This window comes from Fundulus heteroclitus, chromosome 17 (genome assembly GCF_011125445.2).
Source record: "Fundulus heteroclitus isolate FHET01 chromosome 17, MU-UCD_Fhet_4.1, whole genome shotgun sequence".
Taxonomy (NCBI): Eukaryota; Metazoa; Chordata; class Actinopteri; order Cyprinodontiformes; family Fundulidae; genus Fundulus; species Fundulus heteroclitus.
Window position 1 is genome coordinate 4,559,856 of NC_046377.1, and position 24,067 is coordinate 4,583,922.

General features: G+C 44.3%; 1 protein-coding gene across 8 annotated transcripts in view; it reads left to right on the top strand.

Moving 5' to 3' along the window:
* The window catches only part of sox5 (SRY-box transcription factor 5), a 100,582-nt gene that overhangs the window by 25,366 nt on the left and 51,149 nt on the right, over positions 1 to 24,067 (top strand). For 7 of the 8 annotated variants that reach the window (XM_012877103.3, XM_012877105.3, XM_012877106.3 and 4 more), the window contains exon 4: positions 22,740 to 22,826. The exons of the other annotated variant lie outside the window; for it this stretch is intronic. In XM_012877103.3, coding sequence (XP_012732557.2) covers positions 22,740 to 22,826 — 87 coding nt within the window. The remainder of the gene's footprint in view (positions 1 to 22,739; positions 22,827 to 24,067) is intronic. 8 annotated transcript variants of the gene reach the window in all.

Sequence of the window (24,067 nt, forward strand, 5' to 3'; positions counted from 1 at the left end):
AACACTGTGAATCATGGTTGTGGCAACATCGTGATTTCAGTACAGGTGGACAATCCCCAAAAAGACATGATGAGACCACGATAGTTTTTATATAAGCACAATAAGCTGAAAAGCAAAGCTAGAAAAACATTGATACGGTTTACATGGAAGCATTTTAATGAATGACCCAGTCAAAGTCCAGGGCTAAATCCACTTAATAATAATAATTAGCAAGACTGGTGTGCAATGTTTCCCGAAGCTCTACATCCAGGTTGAATAACTATTTTAAGAAGATAAGAGCAAATATTTCAGTGTCAGACTTGCAGAATGAGTTGAGACATGCATACGCTATAAGACTTGCCGCTGTAACAGAAATCAGAATTATGAGCCACTTTGTGTTGGTCTATCGTCAAACATTCAAAGAAAATGTAGTGTCGTTTTTAAATGCAAAGTGACAAACTGCAAAAAAGTTCAAGTGAAATTAAATCCTACCAAAACCTGACAATTAGATCCTCCCTAAAGAACTTTGGAGTCTGAGGCGGCCTAACAATAAACTAAGAAGCTTTTGCGACAGCAAAGTTAAAGCACCAGTAGTTCTGCTAACGCTGGTCCAGCTTGGTCTAAGATTCTAGTTTTCTAAAAAGGCGCTAGACTTGTAAAGACCTAATGAAATGCACGCTGTAACTATTGATTATCCTTCTTATACACGTTAAGAGTTTTCCTCCAGTTTCCTGCAGCCACTGCTGCGCTGCACTCAAGCATCCCGAAGCACGCAGCTTCCAGCTCAGATGACATAAAGCCCGAAAGGTGAAAAAAAACAGCACCGCAGTGCAACACACACACACACACACACACACACACACACGCACACATCAACAGGCTTTCATTTCAAGCTGTGATGTCGTAACATTGTTTTGCGGGGTTTTTGTAAGTCTATGAAAAGCGGCAGCGACGGCCGGTGAGCTCTCGCCGTCTGGTTGTTTTTATTCCTGCCGATAAAGAAGCCCGTTGTGGAACATTTTACCCCCCCCCCCCCCCAAAAAAAAAAAAAGAAAGAAAGAAAAAGAAGTAAAAAAAAAAAAAACTGAAGTGTTTGTTGAGCTGAACTGTAATTGAGGTGTGTTTTGGGTTGTTCGCTGCTTCGCTGGACCTCATGAACCGGCTGCACAGGGAAAAAACAACAATAATGGATCTTTATGACTCAGCCAGGGCAGAGAGGGAGGAGGAAAAAAAAAAAAAGAGCGAGAAGGAGAGGAAAGCGATGGAGAGAAAGAGCAGTGTCTTCACAGAACCCCATTAGCACAGTGCCACAGCAGCGTGGCATCAAAACCAAGCCAGAGCATTATCTGCCCGTACAATTAAATGAAACGCACTAATAAAAGATCCTCCAGACCCAACACACACACGCAGAAAAATAAAACAACAACAACGCAAAAAAAAAAAAAAAAAAAGCACCAAACCCAGGCCAAGCATGAGAGAAAAGGAAAGCAGAGAAAAGAAAAAGAGAGGCAAAGGGGAAATGGACGGGTTGGAGGGGAGAGAAACGATGAGGGGGCCGGTATTGAACGCCTGATAGAAATCCCTTTTCTGTGCCCGGCTAGCTATTGTTTGGCTGTGTGGCTCACAAAGGCCATTAGCAGCAAACAGCAGGTTGGGATGAAAATTTAATGAAGGCTTTAATCATTATGAAAGGCCTGGAATATTACTGCACACACACACACACACACACACACATGCACTGCTTCCAGCTGGATCAATGGCACACACACACATTCATAGTGTCTGAACATTAACACCAGGAGGGATGTGAAAGAGGGGACAAAGACACAAAATGGGTCAGAAAACGATAAACATCTTGAAAAAGAAAGAGGGGCTCAGCCTATTGAAGGCAGGCCTAGAGCTAGACATCACACTCGTAGAGAAAGTCACCCGCACCAAGTTTGAAAGATTTAGTCTGTGGCTAGTGTTGCTCTACTTAGGCTAGATGAATGGCGAGTGGTTGATACTAGGTCAGTGTGTGTGTGTGTGTGTGTTTGTGCCGTTAAAGCCTTTGGGAGCACGAAAGCGTCCGCGTCCGTCCGTGTGTGTGTATTTGCATATATGTATTTGTGACAGAAAGTGTGCAGATGTGTGAGCTTGTTGGCGGGAAAAACTGCATTTGCTTGCATTTATGGAAGGTAAGGTGTGTGTTTGGCCTCTAATAAATGACTCGGCATCCTGTCCCCCATGGCCCGGCCCAACCAGGCTTCACTGCTCTTCTGCTCCCACCATTCGTCTTCTTGTCTCGCTCCACTGGCCACCTGCTACCCGAGAGATACGCGCGCACACACACCGCATTACTTACCGCCTTTAATAAATTCTTCAAGAGCAACAGGGAGATGATAAGGATGCCGTGACAGTGGCTGCCTCCCCTTTTTGGGGGGTGGAGGAGGTCGCTGGGTGGCTCATGTTGGAGTGTGCGTGCGATTACATGGCATAATGAGCAAGTACGGGGCATCGAATGAGGTGTGGGGGTCGAGAGCAGGGTTGGCGGTTAAACCCAAGGGACATAGCTGCAGACGAAACACCTGGTCAGTTTCCTCGGACGCGCCGTTTAGCCTCTCGTGGCCCCCGTGGCACAGAGCAAGTCCCTGTGATAATCTGTTAGCCCCAGCAGCACCCACAAAAAAAAAAAAAAAAAAAAGAGACCAGGATAGATGGATGGATGGATAGAACAAAGCAAGTAGAAAGGGGTATTAAAGGGATGAGAACCATCACTAAAATGCTAAATGGGGCACAGATGTTCCTCTCGGCCCCTGGAGTGGTGCCTCCACTGCCCTGGACTTTCACCAGACTCTCAGCCTCATTCCTCCTCTCCTCTCTCCTCCTCTCACTATATGGCGGCATCAACTGTAAGTGGCTCGCGTGCGCTAAGTGCCAGCTGAGCTCCATCTCTGGACCCGTCTGTTGACCCTCTGCTACCCAGCTACAGCTACCCGTCACTGGGGTTCCGTGGCCTCAGGGACACCACTCAGCTCTCCTGTTTTCACTGTAGCTTCAGCTGGACCGAGGGATGAACAAAGGTTCCCAATGTGAAATGGGGGTATTTTAGTCTAGCCTTTTTTATTATTATAAAGACCTTTTTTGTTCCATTACAACCAAAATACACACATCTTATGTTAGCTGATAGATCAAAACAAAGCAATGCATAATTTTGATGTTGAAGAAAAGTAATAGTCGCTTTTCAAATATTTTACAGACAAAAATCTGAAAAATGAGGCGAGCGTTTGTACTCCCACCCACTCCTCATCCGCGTAAGGCTTTGCAGAACTGCCTTTCAGTGCAATTAATGCTGCAAAGTCTTTTGGGGTTTGACCAGTGTCCCCGATGAAGAAAACCCTCCCCACAGTATGATGCTACCACCACCGTGTTGTCCTGCTGGTAGGAGAACATCCACGCCGTCTGCTGCAGCCAAAAGGCTTTATTTCAGGATTGCTCTGTGTTTGAGACATTTTCCCATCAATTCCAGCAAGCTTCCCGGCCCCTGCTGTTGAAAACAACGGCAACTCCATGATGCTGCCAGCGCCATGTTTTGTCATGGGCATAGTGGGATTATGGTGATTTACATCCAACGGGTGTAGACTTATTTTGGTCCTTCATCTTTGCTGTGTCAGCTTGTGCTTAACAGCGAGTGGTACCTCTTCTGGCGTTCTTTACGCAATGGCCTATTTTCTTAGGAGATCTCTAGCATGCAAAGCTAACGGTTCTCATGTCTCTTTGGGAGTTCGTCTTGCAATTGGAGGGTTGCCGGTTCGATCCCCCGCACTGACTGTCTCTGTCGTTGTGTCCTTGGGCAAGACACTTCACCCGCATTGCCTGGTGGCGGTGGTCAGAGGGCCCGGTGGCGCCGGTGCATGGCAGCCTCACCTCTGTCAGTCTGCCCCAGGGCAGCTGTAGCTACTAACATAGCTCACCACCGTCAGGGTGTGAATGTGTGTGCAAATGGGTGAATGACTGAACTGTAGTGTAAAGCGCTTTGGTGGTCGTCAAGACTAGTTAAAAGCGCTATACAAATACAAGCCATTTACCATTTACCATTCTCCAACCTGAGCTATGGATCTCTGCAGCACCTCCAGAGTTACCACTGGTCTCTTCCCTGCTCTATAATTAATGTCTCTGGTTTTTGTGAACCGCCATGTCTTGGTAGATTTGAAATTCCATCAAACACATTATGTGTTTTAACACCCCCCCCCCCCCCCCCACCCCCTTAAAAATGTTGGATAGCAAATGCTAGTACTATACATGTCATTAAAAGCTTTTTGGGCGTCCAGGACATCATGTGATCAGAGTCAGTAATCATATGTCCGAGAGTATCACGTTCTGACCCCAACAGCCTCTACTGTGGCCTCTGTTCAAACGCTGTTTCATAGCTTATGGCACCGGATGCATCCCAACCCCCGGAATCCACGCTGAACTTGCGAACGCAGTCACCGGTGTCACCCGGCCACACACTTTCGGACACGCGCTCGTACATGCACACCACGCCGCTCTGTCTATTCTTAAGGGAACGGAGGGAACCCTCGGCCGGCTTTTAGAGAGCACTGAGGCATTTTATAGGACAGCACTTAGGCGAGGCCATTGTTGTCGCGCAAGCACACAGTGGCTGGAGCTCCCTCACGCCTCCATACACTCCAATGGGCGACAATGGGAAGGGCGGACACGTACTGCCAAGAAGAAGAGGGAGAAAGAAAAGAGCCGGAGAAGTGAAGGGATCGGGGCAGTCTCTCGTTCATCCATCCATCAGTCCAAGCAACACCCAACCCCCTCCGCCTCCTCTTCACTTTGCTTAATCCTTCTCCTCTGCTATCTGGGGGGTTATGTCAAACACTCACAACATGCTCACACTCTATGAACATCCACAATGGCATATACAGTCCTTTTGGAGTGATCGCATAGTATTTTTATGCACATATCCCCAAGGGAAAACTTAGCAGTTACAGCAACACACGCATACACTCACACACGCAGCAGCAAGTTCACAGTCCTAGCGTGGGAGCAGGAGAATGTCTTTATGGGATTTTCACCCTTTGTTGGTAATTAGTTAGTTGTATAAATTAAAACGAAGTGCAGCCGGACTCTCAGTGCCATTATTTGCCGCGATTAGTCTACTGGCGCTGGGAAAAAAGGAGGTGAGGGAGATTATTCGCGAGGGATCTTAGAAAGAGAGTATTGTTGACCAAAGAATAGGCGAAAGAACAGAAAAGGAGGACTTTTGACTAAATAAAATGTTGCTTCTCAGTTAAAGAGCTTCTAAATTCACTGACATTCACTAAACAGATGTTTGACTTCATCGTGGTGAGCCTCAATTCTTCCTTGACCTCTTTTCTGAGAGAATCTGAACTCCGCGATTTGATTTGTCTGCCTCGCCACGTACCGTCTGACCCAGAGCTGAAACAAACAGCAGTTGCCTAAAAGATCCCTTTTTAAGAAGAAAAATAAAAAAAGTGGTATCCTCATGAAAAAGGAGAAGGCTTTGAAAGGCTTCGAGTTGCGTATTCACATAAAACAATTCCTTTTTTTTTATTTATCGCTCTTCCTCGTTATCCGGTTGTCATTGTGTCAGTTAACTTCACAGGATTCGCTGTAGACGGAGGGGGGGGATCATCATGGACATGGCTCACAATTCAATTCGAGTTAATTCGGGGCTTTTTTTTTTCTTTTTTTTTTCTCCCCTTCTTCTCTCCCCTTTGTGGCATGAGAAACAGGCAACGTCATGGGGCGAACCTGAGGCCTATTGTGGGGCTTGCCATTGTTGGGTCGATGAAAGGCGCATTCAAGTCACTTTTTTTCGTATTGAATTGTTTTGCGTCTGCTTTTCAACGTCCCATTCTCTCCCCAGTCTTGCAGGAGACAATCGGTGGGGATGAAACTCCTTTCTGCCATTCTTCCGAGTTCAGATGAGCGATATTAAGGAGATGAATGGTATGCATGTGTGTATCTGCATTCGTGTGTGTGTGTGTGTGTGTGTGTGTGTGTTTTTTCAGAGGGGAAAAACAGTGCCCGAGCTTTTGTCCCGATCCGTGCGCATAAAGGGGCTTAGACAGAGGAGAGAAGGTCCTGTGGTTTTCCTGAAGGTGTGCATGTGTGTGTTATTGGCCCCCCCGGCATGGTATTAAGTTAAGGACAAAAGCTTGAGTTCATGAATCACTCAGGGTTTCCATAGATTCGCCGCTGCAACCTTCTCCCAGTCCAACTTTCATACAGTGTTGTGTTTATTAATAGAGAATTTGTCGGGTTTTCTTAGAAATGTGTGTTTCTTTTAGTTTCCGGGGCGCCCAAATATTTGCCCGATCGCACCGTTTTCCACTCATTCCGCATCATCTTCCTCAACCAAATCTGTGGAATCCATAACCTATCTGTGTGACTTTCTCACAAACGCACTCGGCCGCCGCGTTTTCCTCCGTTTCTGCTATTTCCCTTTCTTGGTCTTTTCTTCCATTCCCATGGAGAGTCGGAGGAATGTTTTTATGCCGTAAAATGCCTGCAAGATTAATGAGTTTTGTGCAGAGTGCGCTGACTTTCATTTGTCCCTCAATTACTGTATCAAAAAGAAGGACATAAAATGCTTGGAAAGGGGAGGGGAAAAAAAAAAAAATCTCAAAACTTTTCAAACGAGGCACTTAAGCAACAAAAACACTCCAAGGAACATTGTGGAAAGCAATCGGCGTTTGAAGTTCGAGCCGTTTTTTTTTTTTTTTTTCAAAAGGCCAAATGACTGCAGCCGAAAACGCTTTTTATTCACCAGCGAAGAATGATCAAGTCAGCCAACAGCTATCTTCCATTAGGAACACTTACCAGCAGTTACTTTGCGGGTAGGTGGAAGTTTTGTTTTGAAATGAAAATGTTTGGCTTTTCAGTTTGACACTGTGCCATAACAAACTAATAAAAAGCATCGCTGCAAGGCCTCCGCGCATCTCCGTTACGTGCTTATTTCTTTCAGCGCGTGTGATCGGGAGCGGAGTTTTTAGGCTAACTTTAAATGATACGCGGATTAGGCCGATGTTGCAACATCGAGCGTCTTGTATGTAAACAGTGTCGGTTTGTGAAAGCTGTTTGATTTATTTCCAGCTGTTCCAGAAAAAAAAAAAAACACAAATACTACTCCTTATTGAAGGAAAGATTTTTTATTTTTTATTTATCCATTTCTGTGACTGGATTTGACTTCATTAAATTACTGATTAAATATCCCAATAGCCTCAAATGATAAGAAACGAGGGAAAATCCAGAGTTGACAAAATCTTACCTGTTTAAGTGTGCTTGCATCTTTGTTGGCATATTTCTACATTTGTGAATGAATGTTTATGTGACCTATATAGACGTGCCTGTGCTGCAGGTCTACTCCCACACTGCTGCACCTCTATGGAAACATTTAAGCCTACTGTAGGCTATAACATACTTTAAATGGGCCAGGTCGCTGCCAAAATACTAAATGTCACAGAGTGATGAAAGCACGGATGGGAGAGGAAAGACGAAAATAGGCAAATATTGCAACCGGTATCGTCATTGCAATACTTACCTATATCGCCATCATAAGATCTTTTTAAAAAATATATATATTAAATATTTCTCTTTTTCAGCTGCAACTAGAACATGTCAACCTATTTTCTTCTGTAGTTCTGCATAACTGAACTACTTTCTGTTGACTGAAGTAGGACTTTATAGTCATATATTTGTACTTGGCAATCGTTCCACTCATATCCTTAATTAAAACCCAGTGTAAGTCACCTAATTGGTAAACAGTATGTAATTTAATATCAGTTAAGACTACAGCAAAGACTCTTGCAAAGACTTCGGAGTTTATTTGGGAGAACATGCAACACGGTGCGCGTGAGAGCAGACTAACATTACACACCCTGAACACACCATCCATCATGACATAAGCTGGTGGTAGCATCATGCTAAGGGTATGCTTTTCTCCAACAGCGACTGGTACCATATAATCCATTTAGTCTTGTGTACCAGCGGTCAACTTGTTATCATGACTCTGTTTACTTTTTTTTTTACATAAACCAGTGGCACCAGCCTGTTTTTTAAAATGAAAAATAATAATGCACATTTTGCATATAGTGAAGTTAGAGCTCTCTCAGAGAGCAACAAGTCACTCAGTCTCCGTCATGAACCAGCAAGAAAGCCAGAGCACCACCCCACTGGTGAGATATCCTTTCAGCCAGCCAGCGAGCTGGTCACTCATCTGCTCCATCAGCCGGTCCAGCGTGTCAGTCTTTGAAGCCACACGGTCTTTATTAATTAACCCCTGGCTGGCTGGTCAGAGGGCGGGTGCGCTAGATGAAGTGGCGCTGTCTATGTTGTCAGCCTCAAGGGTCACCAACAGAGCCCACAGCGTGACCCCGGCTTATTTGAGCCAGATGTTGGGAGACAAGCATCTCAAGAGCTTCTCCCCACCTCCCCCCCTCCTCTCCCTTGGCTGCATTCTTTTCCTTCACCACTGCTTGGCCAGCAGTGCAGACATCCCCAGCTAATTATGTCCCATACTTCTTTACTCTTTTTTTTTTTTTTTACCTCTTCTTCCCTTTCCTCCTTCCTCATTTGGCCCACTGCCTCTTTCCGCTTCACCCCAGGGAAAAAGCAAAGATTGTGTGCCGCCTGGCAGCGTGCCCACTCTCATCCTTTTTTTTTTCCCAATCCCCTCTTTTTTTCCCCCCCTCATCCCTTTCTTCCCATCCTTGATCTGCATTTCCCTCTTTTACCTTCCCTTCATCTTTCCCGCTCTGCCTCCCTTTGTCTCCACCACTCTCTCCACCTGCTCCTAATCACTCCCCCTCCATCTCCTGCACTCATTCATACCCCCCCCCCTTCCCTCTCTCCCCCTCGCTCAGCTGGGCTCAGGAGCAGTGAACAGGTGTTGTCTCCTTTTGATTTGGGTGCGTCCGGATTAATGCTGTCAGCTCAGCTGTTAAAACAACTGCCACCGCCAGATGCCAGTCAGTTTGGGACTGGAGTTGTCACCTACACAGACACTCACAAACGCACACATGCTCGAGCATCCAAATAGACGCGGATCTAAGCGCGCACATGACCCGGGGGGTTCACGGAAATGCACCAGAAGCGAGTCAGCTGTTGTGTGTCAGGCTTGTCAATAATCAAGGCGTTTCTATAGGCTGTCTGCAGCATCCCGGTCAGTAGGTATTAAATCAGTGTTGGACTACAGACATCATTAAAACTTTGTCAGAGACCCTTTTTTTTTAATTCAGATTTTCCTCATACCTTTCATTCAAAGTTACGCTTTTTTTTTAAAGGATTTTTCTAAGAAACTGTTTTTCGTGCGTCTTTACAATCTTCATGTCCAATTTTCAACCTGAACCAGGTACGATCGGTCGACAAAGTCGAGAGGAATTTCTCATTTACCCATTTCTGTGGAGCAAATCCGCCACCGACACTGAAAGGCAATCAGACTCGCCGGGGTGTTCGGCTAAGCTGCCACGACAGGACACACACAAAAAAAAGCAAAAATAATAAATTTGATGTTGATTTTTTTTTTTTTTTTTGCAGGGTTTATGAACACCTACATTTGATAAGAGAAAGTCTGTGACATAAACTCAGAGCCAAAAGGTAGGCGTTTGGCCAAAAGCAAACTTGGTAGAAAAAAAAAAAGAAGTGTTGCTTAACTTTGTGAAATGTATTTACGCTCCGACTTGATTGCCAGAATTCTTTCTCGTTAATAACATTTGTAACACTCGAAGTGAAGAGACCCAAAGGCATTTATCCGCTTTTAATTGAACATGTCTTGTTAGAACAGGACAGATTAATTTGTTGCATACTTTTCCAAATTAGGTATTTGTTAAAAAGGTTTTGGAAACTTCAGAACTATAAACCAAAGCTCCAAATCGTGCGGATTTGCACCGCCACAAATTTCTACCAGTTTAGCTGTAGCGTGTGTGTACTCTGGTAATTATGTTTTTGAGTGAAAAAATCTTATTCGAGACGTTACAAGTCAGAAGAAAAGTTCAGGCTTCATTCCTCAAAGTTTCATCCGCCGAGCAATATCAAGGGCTTACACAAACAAAAACTTAGTGTTGCCATAAACTTGGCCCTGAACATCTAAGATCTCTGTGTTTTATGTCCGCCTGCGTCATTGTTTCTCTTGGCAGCTCCCCTTTCCCCCCCCTCCTACTCTCACATGCCTTTTCCGCCAGACAGAGGTTTAAATTTAGAGAGTGGATCTTTGGTGCTTAAATGTGATGCGAGTAAAATGATGATTAACTAGGAATATGAATGATCGGTGGTGTATAAGTGGTTTTCAGCAGTGCTATTTATGTCTCCTTCAGATGTGGGTAGAGTCTGCAGGCTCCCGTCTGTGTGTGTGTGTGTGTGTGTGTGTGTGTGTGTGTGTGTGTGTGTGTGTGTGTGTGTGTGTGTGTGTGTCAGATGGTAGGTAGTGGGCTACTGAGTGGTCATGCTGGCGGCTCAACCAAATTTATACTCACACATGACAGTCAACTGCAAAATATGAGAACGTCTACAAATTAGATCTCATCCAACTTTATCTCCCTCCGTTGTGATGGGAAGCAACTTATTCTAACTCAACTTATTCAATCATAGTTGTTCACAAGCTTTATGTTAAAGTCGGTATGACATTCTCACTATTTGAAAAACCTGAGTAAAATACCATCATTTCAAGGGTTAACACCAATATTTTATGATGTGAGCTAGTTCGTCAATTTCTAGTAGGAATTGTTTTTTTTTTTAATAAACAGAACATAGTTATGTTGCCTTGACTCCCGTTGTTATTTTCACTAGGATACATAGATTTAATCAACTTAATGGAACAAAGACCCACTCTGTTTGGTCATTTTCAAGTAGTAGCCTTTGTTTCATTCTACTATATGAGCTAAGAAATTAGTCAAGCTATCTACTGAAGTAGCTAGTATGCATTAGGTTGCATGCGGCCACTTGCATTTTCCAACGGCAGTTTTAAACCCGCACTGTCTTTAATATTCCAATAAAATTCCAATAAAAGGAACTGGTGGTGCTCCTTAACTAAAATATTTCCAAACAGTTTAATTTGTCTTTTTTTAATTGTTTTTAGAGGAAAAGTCTTTTCTTAACCAGCTAACCAGAAGTGTGCTTTATTTCGCTAGAGGAAACTCCAGTCACTAAATTCTCTGGCATCTTGTTAAAATTATTTAAACAGAATAGCTCTAACTGTAACTCTAACGTGTTAAAATCTTGGATTGAGTTGATACCAGCAATCTGCCCTTTCCCCCTAGATGTCTCACTTTAGTTTCAAATCATGATTGTCCATCTTTTTTACAACTGGGAATATTTATAATCAGCTGTAATGGGAGAAAAGTATAGTAGCATACGTTCACTCAGCTGCCCAGTAGTTCACCGCAAAAAGCAGGGACGGGACAGTGCTTCGTAATTCGCTTCAGAAAAATTCTGATTCCTACATTTTCTTTGGCACCTTATTAAAAGCACTTTCGCTGGTAGGAACAGGATGAGAAACTGTATTTGAAACATTGATACGGGTCACTGGCAGATATCTAAACCAAAGATTCTACAAACGGTAGATCAGGGGAGTCACTCACTCCCACATTGTGGACGCTTGTTTTCTGGGGCTGTGTTTGTCCTTTTGACACACGGCTAAGACTCAAAATACACCCAAACCAAAACGCTTTCTCACACTTAACTCGTTTGCAAACTGTACCCTGCATCATGTCAGTTCACTGTGTGAAAACAGGCAAAAGCGGGACTACTGGTCCTCCTGTATCCAATCTACTGAAACAGATTCTACCCCATTTTATTGCAAAAACCGCCCTCCTTGTCCAATCTGTTGGTTTGTTCAATTACACGAGGTTATTTCCGAGGTTATCATACTGCACGTCAGCCTTCACTCCCCAATGAGCTAAATGTTGTTAGACCATTAGGCCACTCAGAGTCATGGGTGTCTCGTCAGAGGAATGGTGTACAGAGGAAGAAGAAGTGTCCAATGTAGTCAGCAATGCCATAGGAAGAAGATAAGTAATCAAAACTTAGGACAGAGTCCATAAGCGTACTTATTTAATTGCAAATTTCAGCTTTACTACCATGTCGTTCATGCTGGACATTTAGAAAATTAGAATTTCTTAACTTCTAAACCTCAAGAGAACATACCAACAACGGCATTTCTGCTGTATTGTGAAGTGAAACCTGTTGAAAATCTGTCTGCCTTTCCGCTAAACTGCGACCGTAGATCCTGCTGGGTTTCTTGTTCAACTCTGGACCAGCTGAACCTCTACAGCAAAATCACTCGCATTCTGTTTTTCCTATTTGTCTTTCTCTCCTCTGTTCACTGTCAGATCAAGGCAAAGATGCCAAAAAGGAAAAAAAAGAAAAAACACCAAACAACTTCTTTCACCAAGTCTGATATTGTCATTTAATTTGTCTGAGCTCTCTTCCAATTTGCTAGCTACAGATGGCTAAGTGATCTGAATGTGACCTAACCAGCAGCATCACCCGATATTGAAGAGGCAGATCTCCTCAACCAATCAAACTTTTTTTTTTCTGTCTCTGTTCGCCTAAAAAGCGGCGAGATCTTTGCCAGGAAAACTTGGGAAGTAGGAAAAAAGATTTACGAGAGACATTGACGCGAGTGAATAATTGGAGCGCGGTGACTCCTGATGCTCCGGCCGTCCACAAACACACACGTTAGTCGGAGGAGCATTCCGGCGCTCTTTGGGCCGTCGCTGCCGTCGCTCTGATGGCTCTCACATGCCCCGTCCTCCCGTCTTTGAGGCAGCGCGCAGGACAATGTCGGCTGTGCCTACGACTCTATAACGATGGCGCAGATGGAACAAACATTACCGCGGAGAAGAAAAGACAAAAAAAAAAAAAAAGGAGACAGAGAGGGATATCAAGACAGATAAACAGAGAGAAGTGTGTGCATGTGCGTCTGGTTGCGCTTGTCAACAACGCTCGCGTTAACTGAAATAGGCGGGCCCCGCCTCCGCCGTCCAGCAAAAGCAAAGCCACTATAAAGCCAAGCCAACTGTCCATCAAACGGCAAAGACAGGGCCAAAAACTATGATAGCATCAGAAATAACAGTCTTCAGCTAACAGCCGTGCACACACACACACACACACACACATGCACGCACACACACAATGCACAGGGGAGGTTAAAGTCACAGCTCAGCAGTTTGAAAAGACTTCCAACATGCAAAGCAGCATTAGTGTGTCAGGAGTGCCTCGCTGTTCTGCCTGTCTCTCTGTCATTGCTTTGACAGGCAGACGGAAAATGTCATGTCTCGCGAGCGACAACACTGCCGTGTGTGCGCGCCCGTGCGTGTGTCTGCAGCGTGGTTAATGCGTGGGTCCATTCCCCCGTCTTTACACAGTAGGCCCAACACACAATGTGTTCTTTTGTTGTCACGTTAAAATGATGCAATAAAGCTGTGCAGTGACAAGGACGGCCCGAGGGCCGCCGCGGTGACAGAAGCATTCAGGGTGGGTGCACGTGCGCGTCTGTGCGTGCCGAGCGGAGACAAGAGCGCTGAAGAGGGGTTATTGCCACGAGACAGATTGCAAGTGTCATTTTCCATTACAGCAGCCCGAGCCCACTGTGGACGACACACACACACACACGCGCACACACTCACTTACACACCGCTATACACGCTTCGGCCGACTTTAACAGGATGCTTTTGACAGGGAGAGATGTGCGTGCATTAAAAAAGCGAGTCCTGGCCCTCGACTCGTTAACTCTCTCCTCGCCCCGACTCCAGCTTGACAAATTTCGCTTTTTATAGCGGCTTATCTGATCGGCTCCTCCACAGGTCGCTGATATGGATCAAGCTGTTTCTATTAAATGTAAATATTGAGTAAACTGCAAATCACATTTTGCTTTGCAAATAAGTAAATTGTCCTCCCCACCCCCACAAACTTGATTTTTTAGTGATTTACTTAGATTGGTTAAACGATACGACCATGATCTTGTGTTTGACTTCTCAGTGCGTTACAGAGTATTCTTACCTCGTGAACGATGTTACGCTTTGTCAGATGACAACAACTACCTTCAGAGTATTTATCTGCATTTTAAGTGACAGATTACCAAAAAGTAGTCCATAGCTGCTTTACTGGAAGGAAATCCTAGATGATTTTTAAATATTTTCAATCTGAAGAGCACACATATGGATTCACCCCCTATTTACTCAGATACCTCTAAATAAAATATATATAAATATGTATAACGCTAGCTCTTCTGTGAAGGATTTAGAGGCTAGTCAGAGAACCCTGGTGAACAAACTGCATCGTGAGGACCGAAGGAAAAAAAAAAAAAAAAAAAGCAGAGTTGTCAGGGAGAAAGATCCGGAGAAGTTTAAAGCAGAGATGTTTTATAAAACTGGATCCCAAGCTTTGAACATCTAACGGAGCACCTTTCAATCCATCATCTGAAAATGGAAGCAAAACAGCAGGACTGCAAACCTTTGAAGACATGGCCGTGCACCTAACTTAGTAGGCCAGGCAAGCAGAGCAGTATTAGGGCAGCGGCGCAGGGGAAGTCAGGCAGAGCTGCAGGGATCCACACCTCAGCTGAGTTTGCCAGCAGCACAATGATTAGCCATACAGCCCAAAAAATTTAGACTTTAGAAGATTTGCAATTTGCTGTTAGACTAGCCATGTAGAAAACAGAGCAAGAAAGTGGAAGACGGGGTTCTGGTCAGATGAGACCAACATTTCACTAAGAACACAAGCATCATGCTACAGGGAACTTTTTCTTCTGTGGGAAGAAGGGAGTTGATTGGAAGATGGACAGAGTTAAATATTCTTGAAAAACAAAACTGTCTGGACGAGGCGAAAGAATTGGGGGACAAATCAGACCTAAAAAGCACAAATCTCAAAGTTCCTATTAGGGGAAAAATAAAAAAAAAAAAAAACGCTCCATGTGCTTATTTGGAGCAGCACTTTAAATAACCCTCTATGACTGTATCCTGTTTTAAACACAGCATCACCCATTGTCGCTTGGTAGACTGTATTATCTATTCAAAAGTGCCTCATGAGGCGCTGTTTGTTAACCGGGCAATTAGCGGACCATATTCGGTGGTTATCGGTATCACAGCTGACACTTCAGCCTTTAAAGTATGAGGCAGTAAAATGAAAATGGCTTCTGCTTTTGCTCCCATAACTTGTCCCTAATAAGGTGCTGTGGCAGCGGCTATCAAGGCCCGAGCAGAATTAGTCCACAGCGGATTCAAATGTCTAGATGCTATCAAACACCATTTAATGATAATGGAGGTCATGGAGGCAATTGGGAAAATGGTGTGTGTGTGTGTGTGTGTGTGTGTGTGTGTGTGAAAGGAACATTTCTGTCTCCTGTTTAAAAAAAAAAAAAAAAAAAAAAAAAAAAGCATTAAGATAGCATCGCTAATTTCACCAGCCCGGCACACAAAAACGAAAGCATGCAAAAGGAGGGAGGGAGAGAGAGAGAGAGAGAAAACAAACAACCGGAGCGAAACAACGGCAAAAGTTTTTCCTGCGACTTTCTCAAATGTCGCTCCAGATTTTGCCCTTCATCGTTCTTTCACAATGTCGCGCCCTCTCCGCTGCTATTTCTGACTGCCAGTGCGTGGATCTGGCTCGCCGAGATTTCATGCCAGTGTAAAAATTGGCTGAGGGTTTGGTTCAAATCAAATTGGACATAAGCACCCACAACACCATCTGTTAGGGAAAAGGCAGCGGAGTGAAGGGCAGAACTCTGCATTCACATAAATGGATTTTCAATTTATTAAATTGTTGACTGACACCCTTGTAAATTTTCGCTTTATGTGTTGCGGCCTATTCTTAGAGCGTCGGGTTTCATGGAAGCGTGTTGCTATACATCCGTACAATCCCTAATATTAGGCTGGAAAAAAAATATCCTGCTGCATCTGTTGTTTGTGATAGCTGAATTTATTTTTTTTTTTTTTCATGTTTTTACACCACAGTCGCCTCGTATTAGCATGATTGGGACGCAAACGGAGGGTGGGGGTCGTTTTCGTTTTCATTTTTTTTTTCTTTTTTTTCAAATTAACCGAAATAAAACCTTCCCAGACACATTTCAGGTGTTTTTGGCAAGCGATTTTATGTGTGAACGCTTTGCAGTTTTCCGCTAACAGGTGTGCCGCCCCTAAATGTGTTTGGAGACGTACTTCCAGGGAGGACCATATGTCCCCTGTCGCTCCCCCCCCCCCAAAAAAAAAAAAGGTGAACAAATCTCAGAAGTTGCTGTCATGTCATGCCGTGTGAGCTTGAGCCAACTTCTTTCAGCCCGCGCGCGTGTGTGTCGTCTGCCCCAGCGGTCCGGCTGTTTTATTAATAACTGAAGCTGGAGCCGCTTCTGAATGAAGAATTCACAGCGGACGGCGAGACCGACCGGGGGACTGAGTCACACGCACACATGTTCCGCCTCTTTCTTGCTGCAATCCTCCGCTTCAAGGAGCACCAAGAAGAGGGGGTTAGAGAGTAAGGAGAGGGATTTTAATCTTTCCACCGAAGCAACTGTTGCCAAGCGCCGTTCTCCCCAACAACAAGGCAGTAATTGGTACTTTTAGCTGCTAACCTTGCGGAGGTGGTGGTGCAAGGGTGGGCTTGGACAAAAAAAGCTTTTTGATACATCTCTCTATCTAGTTCTCCTCAAACCACCGAAATGACTCTTATAATTTTTTATTTTCTCTTACCAAGCACTGCTCCTCATCTTGGCAGGGCCTGTGCCACCTTGGAACAATTGGACGGTCTTTAGAAGGAATCGATGGGAAACGTGTCCAGACACATGGACCCCGCGCTCAACCAGACATGAATTGATGATCAAAATATCAACATCATCTTTTCGTAATGGAGCGCGTTGGCGCCGCCGCCGCCGTGAGGGAGGAAGAGGCTGACCGAGCAGCACCAAGAGGCTGTAAATAAACGAGGAGCATCTGATGATCTGAAAGAAAATCTTTTATTATACATTTGGTCTTCTCAAAGCTGCATATTTTTTTATCTGTAAGTCTTAAGCGGCTTTTGTATTGTTCAAACAGCAGGAACACCGTTGTTCCCCCCCCCCCCCCCCTTTTTTTTTATTGAGGAAGCGAAGCAACTTTTTTCTACAGTGCGGGCAATCCGTCAGGAGAATTAATTTAGCTGCCTTGGCTGAAATTCTGAGACAGGGAATCTGTACAACGTAGCAAATATTAGTCCACATGCAGGTGCGTTTCCTGGCACAGCGCTTGTTGTCCTCAAAATTTCTTTTTTTTGAGTGTATAACCCAGATTATTAAAATAAAGTGGTGTCAAAACTTAAGATTTATTTTTTTAGGTGCATTTGTTTCAAAGACGATTTTAGATCTTGTGCTCTGAGTTTTGTTTGAATTATATAGATGTTTTTTTTTTTTCTTCTTTGATGTCTATAAGTGAGCGTGTGTTTTTTTTTTATCCCAGATTTGGCCACATATCTGCTGTAGCTCGCTCCTGGCTGCTGGGGGACTTTACTGTCAGGGGGGAGCGGCGTTGGACTAACTCCACCGCTGCTTGTATAGCTGCTCATTTAAGGCTGACCCGCTCTGTGTTTGTGGAGGAGGAGAATGATGAAGGAAGGTGGAGTAGCTGGAGCCTCCCTCCACCGCTGCCAAAGCCCAAGTCAATGTGGGGACTGTTTTCAGGGATCTCAAGCCGGGGCCCTTTTTCCTGTGGACCCTCCTCCTCCTCCCCGCTTCTTTCTCCTCCTTCACCCTCCACCCTCTCCTTGGCCTGGCGCTGGCACAGAGGTCCCTTTGTTGCGCACCCGAGCTCTCTGTCTGTCTTGCTTTCCCCCACTCCACCTCCTTTTCCTCCTCTGTTCCCTCCCTTTTTCCCTTCTAAAAGTCTCCAGTCTTCACAAATATGAGATAATAGGAAAAATAGAGCTGGCATCTTGTGGTGACTCAGGGCAAAACGTCTGGGGGGGAGGAGGAGGATAGAAATTGGGTGAAAGAAAGCAGAGGGACGATATTGTTTGTGAGATGGACAGAGGTTGCGTGGCCTCTCCTCTCCAGCAGCGTCCACACCAAAAGAACCACCACGGATCCGAAAGGCCGGATGGGGGAGCTCGCCGTCGCACACACATGTGCGCAGTTTCCCTCTCTCGGCAGGTGGACGGGGTTGTTTTGGCTCGGTCGCAGGGCAGCAGCTTGACTCCGTTTGAGCCAATGAGCCAAAATAATAGCCGACGACTCCAGAGTTATTGTCAGCGTTTTTTTTTTTGTTTTTTTTCCCCCCTCTGTGCTTTTCCCAGAATGCTCCTCAGCCGAGCGGGATCCCAATCAGGACGTCACCCGTCGCTGACTTTTTGTTGAAATGCAGAAAACAGCAGGAGGCTAAGTCAGATGTACTGCAGAGTCAAAGCAAGGAAAAAAAAGCTGTTTCAAAGTTGCCTAAGCTATGACGATTTGGAAAAGTGGCAAATAGGAATTTGTGGAAAATTCTGTGGAAGACATCTGGGCTTCTAATATTTTATTCAGGGTAAACAGCATAAAACTTTAATAAGCAGCTGGAAGAAGCTGACACAGAATATACAGAGGATCTTTTAGACATACTTGCAGCAACCTAGAGAAAATAAACAGCGAGGGTGTCTTTTTACATAAGTTTAATAAGTTAGCTTGAACATGGACATTAGTTTTGTAACGGATTGGGTATCTTACCCCCACCCTCGGCTTAAAACACCCCACCCTCTAAAATATGCAGCTCACGCCCCTGTGTGGGCACCAAAGTCTGCACACTTACCTCACCGCCAACATACACCCATCTCCCACACACACCGACAGGCGGCATGCCACGCGTCAGAGGATCAGGGAGTAGTTGGGGAGTTCCATGGAAAGAGTTGTGCCGTCCTTATTTCATATATATATATATATATATATATATATATATATATATATATATATATATATATATATATATATATATATGCACACGCAAAAACATGGACAAATTAGTCGATGTCCTTTACAAAGCTGTTTATTTCATTTCATTTCACGCATCTATTTAGCGCTGCAAAATAAACCCAGGTCAGTAACTGGCGTTTTATTTTTAATCATAAATCACCAGTGACAAGTTTCCAGGCATCTCTCACAGTTATTTACTAAAAGCAAAAGTTTTTTTTCTCTTACGGCGTAGCGATCCACGATTTCCTGTTTCCCCCCGTGGCATAAATATGACAATTTAGTCAAAATAGGAAAGATAGGAAAACATCCTATTCAAATGCAGACATTATTTTGTTGAATAGCTGATCAGATGACAAGAAAATAAGTGCTTGCACTGCAAAAAGGGAACTAAAAGTAAGTAAAATTTTCCTGAAATTAATGTATTTTCCTTGATTTGAGCAGGTAAATAAGACTATTTGCCAATGGAATAACATTTTTGCACTTAAAATAGGAACAATTGATCTCCATCATCTTATTTCAAGTGCCGGGTATCTAATTATCTTATTTTAGGCATCAAAATACTCATTCCATTGGCAAATAATCTTATTTACATGCCCAAATCAAGGAAAAATACACTAATTTCAAGAAAATTTTACTAACTTTTAGTTCCCTTTTTGCAGTGTGCCTAAACTTAGTCGTCACCTACAGAACAGGAAAAAAGTTGAAAACAAGAGGAACATGATCATGATCCCTGTTTTATGCTCGCACCGCTCACAGGGCGACTTTCCCCAACTCTAATGCAGGACAAAGTAAATGAGGTGGTTTTTTTTTTTCTTTTTTCTATCTGCTGAAATGGAAGATAAAGTGGCAAATCTTTAAATGTGGCAGAGGTGAGAAGGCGGCGTTCTGGAAGAGACGTGCGGCAGACATGATGTTATTGTGTCGAGTCGGGGGAGTCTGGAATCAGCTGTGAAAGTGCACCTGGAGGTTGAAAGCATTCTAATGCGCCAAAACGGCAGTGATGAGAAGCTAATAGACGGGAGTCAGAGTGACATTTTATAAGGTGACAGGTCCAATCTCGTTCAGAAGTTGGGATGTTTGTGTCTTTGGTGTAGCTTTTGGGCGACGGCGGAGGTTCGCCGCATCATTCAGCCTCTCGCTAAAAGATTCAGCACGCCGGCTCTTTCCCCCCTGGTCTCCCTCCCCGCTCCTCCTGCCCATTTCGTCCCCTTTTTTCGCCATCCGCCACACAATGAAAGAGCCTCTTGGCTTTTATTAATAGTTAAAGTGGCCCCAGCCTGTCACTGGGGACAATGGCTGCAGCCCTGTTAATAAATAAAAATAATAACTAGGAGATGGAGACGGAGAGCGAGCGAGACGGAGAGAGAACAGGCGACGCGGCCATTTGTTGTTCCCTCTCACTTGTCAAAGCTCTTTGGCTTAAAAGCCTCTGTCATTGTTGAGGGAAAGAGGGATGGTGGCGGGGACGGAGTCAGCGGCGGAGAGAAAGAAGGAGTGCAGGGGCTAATAGCACCTGTTGGGGTGATGCTAAGACAGCTGTCATGGGGAGAGCTGCAGGAGTTCGCTCCCTCTGCTCTTTCCACACGTATATTCTCTCACCGCTCCCTGTTTTAGCCGAGCGTTCTCCATCTATCCCCGTCGTTCTCCTCCTCCTCCTCCATACCTTCATCGCCCTGCCAGCCGAACCCCTGAGGGAGAACGGCGGCTTCAGACAAAAAGCGCAGGGGGGGGGGAGGCCGCGTCAGCGACCGAATCTCTGTCAGCGACGCAAACACGAGGACAGGACAGGTCAGGACAAGGACGAAGGCGAGACGAGCGGGAAAAGTCAGAGGGGGCTCGGTCTGAACTCCAGTATTGATCCTTGACCGTGTGTGTGAGTGTTTGGGGAAAAGTGCGGCCGCAGTAATCAGCAGGGCGTGAATGCACTTGTCTCGAAGCCAAAGGGAAAGGACCACACTGAAGCCTCTGGGGAAGCTGGAGGGCACACCACAGCGGAGGTACAGTGTGTGTGTGCGTGCGTGTGTGTGTGTGTGTGTTTCTTTGCCAAGTTTGTACATCTTCAGTCCCTCGCGCGTTCATTTGTGGGTGTGATCGAAGGAATTACTCAATCCTGAAAATCTCCCATTTTCTGCCATCCTGGTCTCTTGACACTACCTCCACTGCGCCCGGAGAAAAATAAAGAGCTTAAAAGAAGCGCCGATAGGACAACCGTTTTTGATTGGTAGTATTATGAACAGTCTTGTTTAGCATGGTGCGTGTGACGAAAAGCTATCCGTCAGATGATACACGGCTTTTTGTTTTTGTTTTCCTCAGAATGTGCTCATCTCACAGTGGTGGTTCTTGGTTAAATGGCATCCTGGGCCAGCCCCTCCGTCTGTGCCCCCTCTAACCCCCCACTGCAGTTTTGTGTATGTGTGTGTGTGTGTTCACAAATACAACAAAGACAAGCCTCATTTTCAGCAATCTCCTCCATAGTATAGTATTCAGTCTGTTCCATCAGTCGTATTGATATTAAACTAGGTTGATCCAACACAATTGTTTCCTTGAAAAAAAAAATTAGCCCCATTCATCAGTTGTGGTGTTTCACTTCTATTTGTGGCATCCTGAGACGGTGCTAACCTGGCAGTGAGCCATATTGGCCACGAGAAAAACTGCCACTGCATCATTATGTATCACACCAGTTATATTTTGACTTTTTTTTGCCATAAACGAACAAGTAAAGAATGAATCAATCCTTTTAGGAGGTTGGTGTACATGCAGTTTTGGTCAAAACTGTGTGCAGTGCATAACTCTGATGAGAGTTTGCTGCTGTTTGTAGGGTATAACATGTGCGGCTGAATCCATCACTGATTCACAAAAATAACAATGTGTTTACTGTGAATTTCAGATGTGTAAACAGTTGCAGCGACTGATAGCTTGAAGTACAACAAAGCTTTCAGGTTAAGGAACTCCAATTAGATGATGAATACATATGTGTCAGTGGGTAAATAGGGTGTTTCTGCTTAAGCTGCTGGAGGTGGAGCTTTAAAAGTAAAAAAACACGGATAATTTAAACACTTAAGATAACGTTACAGGGGTTTTTATGCGTGTGTCCAAATGTTTGTAATAGTTTATTTCTCTGTACATTGCTAAGCAGTAACATACGTTGCGCTAAAATGTGATCTCCACCAGGGTGTAACTTTTTGATTCGTGTGTGCGGGGCTGTGTGTCCACACATGCAGGACCCAGTCTCTCCACGCATATGCTCTCCTGTGTGACATTTCCACTCCTCCCGCTGTGTGCGAGTGTGTACATCTGTGCACAAATGTGACCACAGTTAGAATCATAATTAGGGATTCTGAAAGTGTGTGTGCTTGTGCAGTGTGTGTGTGTGAGTAAGAGACTGTGTGAAGTGTGTGTTGAAAACAAAGCGCTAGCTGATAATGTGTCCATTGTGGTGGGTGCATTAAGGCCCTCTTTGTCTCAGGGCCCACAGGGCTAATGATTCTCTAGCAGCAGGTGAGAGGGGAAAAGCGCCTCTCTCTGTCTCTCTCTCTGTCCTCCACTCGTCTCTCTCTTCCCCTTGCGTTGCCTCTCTCGCCCGTTCCCTTTTGCTTGCTTGTTTTTGTTTTTCAGATTTGCTCTCTTTTCGATTATCAGCTTCTCTCCTTCCGCCTCTCTCTCTCTCTCTCTCTCTCCTGCTGATGCGGCCATTAGGCTGAGCCGCCGCTGCCTTTATTACAGCAAATGGACTTTAAATGAGCTTTATTGTCATGTTGGCCAGCCAACTGAATCCCTCTCTCTCTCCCTCCCTCTCCTCTGCAAACCCCCCTCCAACCCCGATCCCCCCTCCTCCCCTAAACAGAGCCCCCCAGCATTGAGAGGCTGTTGTCAAAGGACTGGAAGGATAAACTTTTGGCCATGGGCTCAGGGCACATCGGAGAAATTAAAGGTACGGCAAAGGGAAATAGCCACAGCAGTACGGAAATCCTATATAACAGTAATGACCACTGAAAAGTAAACAAGTAATTGATTAAAAAGTCTAGTTTTGGACTTGCTTTATGTTGCATGATTGGGCAAATCATTTCTATTTTCAGGATGATCTCAGCTTTGTTTAACACAAATTAGGTCCAGTTAAAAAGTCAAAACACCTTTTTTTACATAGTTTCCAAAATTGCTCCTTTATAACATTAATATTAACATTAATATTAGTAGTTGTAGTAGCAGCAGTAGTAGTGTTTTTTTTATCATCTTAGTCACATATTGACTCACCTACACACAGACTGTCTTCTAAACTACTTTTTCTATCCTAAGAGTGAGATTCTGTGTCTGTGAAATTACATGTAGAAATGAAATAGATTTCATATTTATAAAAACAAACCTATAGAATAATGTAGTAACTTTAGTTGGTAACTCTAGGGAACTGAACCTAGGCCAACTACAAGAGAGATCTGTGCAAAAAAAAGATGTTTTCCCTTTGGCAACTGTTACAAAGTGTCAAAAGACTGCTGTACAATAAGTGACCAGTTACAGAACTATTAAGATTGTTTTTTAGTGTTTCACAAGCAGTGCTGAACAAATTTTAGAAGTGGCATTTATTTCATGAGCAGATATTCTGTAGCCTGAACACAATAAGCCCAACAGTAAGTCTAATCAGCTTCAAAATGTCATTTAAGATGTATACGCGCCAAGCTCTTCTTTTCAAGATTTGGAGGAAGATGCATCTCGATTCTTCTGCTGTGTTGACACGTTTGACTTCAGCTTAATCATCCTAATTTTAGACCTTAAAAGGTCTACAGCCAGACCTTGATGAGAGGTTCTTAAATTATAATTTGTGCATTTTTTAATTCACTGCTTCTATTGTTTTATTGATATTTTGAGTCATGTGCTGGAGGATCTGTTAGTTTGACAGTCTGTTGTTCTGGCTGAGAAATGGGGTATCGTTGTGTTGTGTCAAAACTACAAATCCCACCATGCATGCAGTAATAAGTCTTGTTGGAAGGACTTTATCCCCAAACGTAAAAAAAAAAGATGTGCTGCTAAAATGGCCTTCTCGTAGGGTAAGAGATTTAAAACGAAATTCACCACCAGCTCTGACGTTCTGACACAGTGTATATGTAATGAGGCTTTGCTTGAAAAGACCGGTTACAGCAGTCATCTGAAGTCTGCCGCCTATACCTGATTTGAAGCCGG